This window comes from Magallana gigas, chromosome 1 (assembly GCF_963853765.1).
Source record: "Magallana gigas chromosome 1, xbMagGiga1.1, whole genome shotgun sequence".
In the NCBI taxonomy this organism is placed as follows: Eukaryota; Metazoa; Mollusca; class Bivalvia; order Ostreida; family Ostreidae; genus Magallana; species Magallana gigas.
In genome coordinates this window covers 36,668,285-36,674,059 of record NC_088853.1, presented here as the reverse complement: position 1 = coordinate 36,674,059, position 5,775 = coordinate 36,668,285, and the positions used below count along the sequence as shown (strand labels likewise).

The 5,775-nt window shown below is 35.4% G+C and overlaps 1 protein-coding gene across 1 annotated transcript; it reads left to right on the top strand.

Annotated features, from left to right (window-relative positions):
* Window positions 1–4,138: 4,138 nt before the first annotated feature.
* Window positions 4,139–5,475, top strand: LOC109618954 (myb/SANT-like DNA-binding domain-containing protein 4). The gene is made up of 3 exons (XM_066079061.1): window positions 4,139–4,389; window positions 4,981–5,045; window positions 5,123–5,475. Exons 1-3 carry the CDS (start codon window positions 4,181–4,183, stop codon window positions 5,299–5,301), a joined length of 453 nt encoding a protein of 150 aa, XP_065935133.1. The 5' UTR covers window positions 4,139–4,180; the 3' UTR covers window positions 5,302–5,475.
* Window positions 5,476–5,775: the final 300 nt, after the last annotated feature.

Below are 5,775 nucleotides of genomic sequence, written 5' to 3'. Positions count from 1 at the left end.
AGTTTAAGTGAGCTATTCTGATCACATTTTGTATGTCGTCCGTCAGTTTGTTCGTCTATTAACTTTAAACATTTTCAACATCTTCTCCAGAACCACTTAACCAATTTCAACCAAACTTGACACAAACCATCCTTAGGCAAAGGGGATTTAAAGTTCTGAAAATTAAGGACCATGTCTTTTTACAAGGGGAGATACTCAGGAATTATTGAAAATTGTTGAGAAATTTTTAAAAATCGTCTTCTCAGGAACCATTAGAGCTGAACTTCATGTGAAAGCATACTCATTAAGTGTAGTCAAAGTTGTGAAAACTATGAGCCACGGCAGTAGGGTGGGGCCACAATGGGAGAGGGGGGGGGGGAGGGTAAAATATTTACATAGGAATATTTAGAGTAATTTTTAAAAAAAAAAAATCTTCCAAGAACCATTTTGGTCAGGAAAGCTTAAACTTATTTGAAAGCATTATCAGGTGGTGTAAATTCCCAATTGTAAAAAAAAAGAGTGACACTCGGAAGAAGGGTGGGGTTTTGATGGGGGTCGACTATTTACATAGGAAAATTTAGAGTAAATTGTTAGGTAATGTAGATTCAATGTTGTAAAAATCATTAACCTAGGGAGTAAGGTGAAGTCCCAATGAGGGTCGAATTTTTACATAGGGATACATAGAGAACAATCTCAAAATCTTCTTCTTTTGCCTTTTGCGTAGGGAAGCTGTGACTTTAGTGAAAATAACTTCAGATAATGAAGATTCAAATTTGCTGAAATAAAAATGTTGAGGTGTAGGGTGTTGCCACATTGGGGATCCAGTTGTACAAAGTAAAACAGTTTACTTATTCACAAAAATTGAAAAGTTATCATGTATGGGTTTACTTACATTGTACATGCAAGCATTTTGACACTTTGCTGATTCTTTAAAATTGTGTAGACCTTGGCCCCTAGACGATTCATGGACCTCACAAGAGGTTTAGAGTTCAAAGTAGGTATATATCCCGTAAATAAACAGTTGTTAAGGGTCTTTTTGAGAATTGCAATGCTCAACATTCGATATGACTATTTTAAAATCATCCTGTTAGATAAGGGACATGATTATAAACATAAGCATATCCAAGGGGGAAATGGGTGTTTATTTTTACAAGATCGACATGTAATATGCCACAGTGTCAAGATATTTTGTATTATGACTGCCTTAAGTTGATTTTATTATGCTTATCGTCGCTCAGGTGAGCGATGTGGCCTATAGGGGGCGGGGTGATAAAAGACATTATCAACTTCACTGTACATCAAAAAACAAATAATAATTATTTTGTTAAAACAAGATTCACTCTTATTAATATATATTCATTTTCAATTTGGTTTTCGACAACATCAATCAAAGTACGTTGATGCTGTTAGCAACGCCTGTTTTTAAAATGTTGAAATGCACCCATTAATATTTATTTTTCGGGAGCCTTAGAGTTCAGGACAAGTTTTAATACTAAAATTTAAGGTTGGGGTTTTTATCGTTAAGTTATGGTTAGCCCGGTAGGATATACATTTTTTTCTACTAAAAATACTACATTGTACCCAACATTGTCTAACGTATATTGTATTTGATTTCTGTTGTAAATTGTAATATACAAAAACTCCAAAGCAAAACAAAAATTCAACAAGATGTATTTTGACTTTGAATTAAGCTTTTTTTACTCCCCTATGGAGAATTGGCCACAGACAATTCTTTTTAGGTCACCTGAGTAAACTCAGGTGCCCTATTGCTATCTGGTTTCGATGGTCGTCGTGTGACGTGAGTTAACAATTTACATTTTTAACTGAAAAACAACAAAGCTTATTTTTACCATTTTTGATGTGAGGTATCTCTATGGTAAGAGGAATGTAAATTGTGAAATTCAAAACTCTACCACCCCCGGGGCGCCACATGTGGGACCAAATATGCAAAAAAAGCCTAATTTAAAAAAAAATATATTCTTCTCTACTCCCACACATGTGAGAAAAACACTGGTTGCAAAGTTATTATGTGACCATGGATCCCTCTACCAAAATTGTGAAATTGATGGCCCCTTGGTCAGGGTTTCTGGCTCTAGGATAAGGCCAATATGGCAATATAGTAAAAATGTATTAAATCTTAGAAAAGCGTCTTTTCTACTACCATATATATTTGTTAAAAACTGAATGCATGATTATGATGTTTATGAAGCCCTCTACCTAAATTGTGAAATTCATGACCCCTGTATCAAGGGTTCAGGCTCTAGGGTGGGGCCAATATAGCCATATACTAAATATGTATTAAATCTTAATAAATCTTCTTCTCTACTCCCATATATATTTGTTAAAAACTAAACGCATGATTATGATGTCCATGCTGCCCTCTACCAAAATCGTGAAATTCATGACCCCTTTGTTAGGGGTTCGGGCTCTAGGGTGGGGCCAACATGGCCATATAGTAAAAATGTTTTAAATCTTCAAAAGTCTTTTTTTTCTACTCCCACACAAGTGAGCAAAAAACTGAATACATGGTTATGATGTCCCTTAACTCCTCTACCTAAATTGTGAAATTCATGGCCCTGGGTCAGGGGTTCAGGACATGGGGGGGGGGGAGGGGGGACGGGACAATCTGGCAATATAGTGTTAATACATATAATGTGTAAACAATGTTCTTTTCTGTTCTCACACATCTGTATAGAAACTGACTGATAATTATGTTTACCAGAAAGCCCTCTACAGAAATTTTAATTTTCATATCCCCTCAAGGATGGGTTTTGACTCTAGGGCAGGGCCAGAATGGATGTATAGGTGTAAATGCACATAATGTTAAAATATATCTTCTTTATTCCCACACACCTCAAAGGAAAGCTGAATTCATGATTTTGTAGACCAGATCTTTCAGTTTTTCGCCAAAATTATAGGTTTCACAGTCCTTTTTGATAGATTTCAGGCAGGCAGGGAGGGGGTCGTCATTACAGATTTAAAATTTTTCTTTTCCAGTATGAAACATAACTAATTAGATGCATATATGAGACTCCTTGACAAGTTTGTGTATGGGTTATATGCTACTCAGGTGACCGTTAAGGCCAAGTGGTCTCTTGTTTAGTTCTCTTTGTCTTTTGATAGTTGATGGATAGTGTTCCAGCTGTGTTTTTTCTCGGGAATTTCTTTTTCAAGGACTCTTCTACATAATAGTCTTGATCTTCCCCTTCTCTGCTTTCCTGTTGTTATCAATTAAAGGGCTTGGCAACTGATCTTGGCTCTGCCTTTCCAATCCGATCCATTTACATTTTTAACCGGGTTTTCCAACGGAATTAAACGGTTATTAAAATATTGAAATTGGCGGGCGGGCGAGCGGCTGCCAAAAGGGTACCCTCATTGTGCGGATAACTCCTCCTACAGTTTTCAAGATAGGAAGTTGTTCTTTTGCAGATTAATTGAACATATATCAGAGGTGTGCATTGTGGTAAGATTTGATTTCCGATAATTTATCAAAAAGATACCAGCTTTTGAACTTAGTCATTTTTTTGACAAAATATTGCATATAGGGTACCCTAATTGTACGGAAAACTCTTCCTACTGTTTTCAAGATAGAAAGTTGTTCTTTTGCAGATCAATTGTACTTATATTAGAGGTGTGCATATTGCTAGGATTTTGATTTCTGATAACTTATCGAAAACATACTAGCTTTTGAACTTAGTAATTGTTTGGCAAAATATTGCATATAGGGTACCCTCATTGTACGGATAACTTTTCCTACAGTTTTCAAGATAGGAAGATGTTCTTTTGCAGATCAATTGTACTTATATTAGAGGTGTGCATATTGCTAGGATTTTGATTTTAAGTATATATGAAAAAAATACCAGCTTTTGAACTTAGTCATTTTTGGCAAAATGTTGCATATAGGGTACTCCATTTCACTGGATACGGGTTTACATGGATTATGGATACAGGCCCCGCCGTCACCACACTTTCGTCTCCCTCAACCTCAGTACTCAACTCAAGTTCTTAAGGTTTCCTTAACTGAGGTTTTCCTCAAATCACCGTCACCAATTGCGCTGAGGATCACCTCAGTTAAGGTGTTTTTTTTTTTCTCAACACAGTTGAGTTGCTACATTAATAATATCGCGCATTTTCGCAGAATTTTTACGTAATGTTTGTACGCAATAAAATACCTGTCGTCTGTTTGTTATTTCTTTGTAAAATGGCTGAAAACGAGATACTTGGGTTAATAACAGCGGGGAAAAGGAAACGGGGAGCTAATTGGACAAGTGAAGAGGAGATAATTCTAATAGAAGAAGTAATGAAATTTGAAGATCGGTTGTTTGGAAAAATGAAAGGGATGGGGATCAAGGGAAAGCACGGGAAAATAAAAGAAGAGACCTGGAAGTCCATAGCAGACACTTTGAACTTGTAAGTATTATGATATCTATCTGTATTTCACTTACTTGTTGGTTGTTTTGACCAGACGATTTCCTTTGTGCACATATAGTAACCTCCCTTTGTAGGTGTATACACAAATTGTACCCCAGTATATCCCAGTCCTATATTATAACTGGACGTGTGCTCTACTTTTAATCATAGAAAAAGCGTACAGTTAATAAAAGTGCATTCCTTATACTTCATTAAATTGTTATAACACATCTTAAATCGTAAACACACTCTGGTCTGATATTGCACTGACATACAATATAACATGTACACACCGCACGCATATATATGCATGCATATTATCGTAATGCGATTCCAGACCGCAAAAATATACATCATATCTACGTATCTACGCTCCTCTCTTTGGATTAAACTTGACTTCACTTATAAAACACACAATACCAGTATTTTTTTTCTGAATTATAGATCTTAAAGCAATGTAAAGATTTTGTTTAGATCCATAAATTATCAATTAAAAAAAGACGAATAGAATAGAAAAATGCGATAATACAAATGTTTGCATAGCACAAAATGTATTGTTTATTTTCTTTCTTTTTTTTATATTTCATTTAGACAATTTAAAAATGACAGAACATCTGATTCCATCTACAAAAAGTATGACAACATCAAACAAAGAGGTATATATTGGCATTTAAAGTTTAAAACTTTGTAAATTATTAAGCAAAACTGTATTGATAATTTACATAAATTTTAGCGAAAGAGAAAAGTGATGGCATACACCGACCAAAGACAGGGGGAGGTCCAACAACGGCGCCCCTTACGCAAGCAGAGGAAGCCCTGTACCAAACAATGGACACACGACCCAGTATTGTTGGATTAGTCGGGGGCATTGATTCCGATGGTAATGAAAAATATCATATTTATTATAGGTAGAACATTGTCAAAGTAAAATTCATATTAACGTTCTTGCACTGTCATTCTGAAAAAAACCCCAAAGAATATATAATTTTATAGAACCAACGTCATCTGTCCAATCGCTGGCTGGTTATGACACCACGTGCACCGGTGATGCTTCAGCTTCTTCTGAATCTTCAGCTAGCATGACATTTGGGTTATCTTTAAACAGGAAGATAGGTGAGATACCTATTTATTTTTGTTACAAGTAACCGGGTAAATACCGAAGTGGAAAACTGCAATACAACTTAAATAATTCTTATTCTATAAGTTCATGTGTATTTTCAAATTTGTCCATATTTCAATAATTAGATGAACGGCCTAAAGAAAAGAAGAGGAAGATGGCAACACGTGAATTCATAGAAGAATTGGAAATAAAAAACCTCCAACTTGAAAACGAAAAGCTCAGCCAAGAAATAAGTAAACTTCAACAAGAGCAGAAAAAATTAGAAA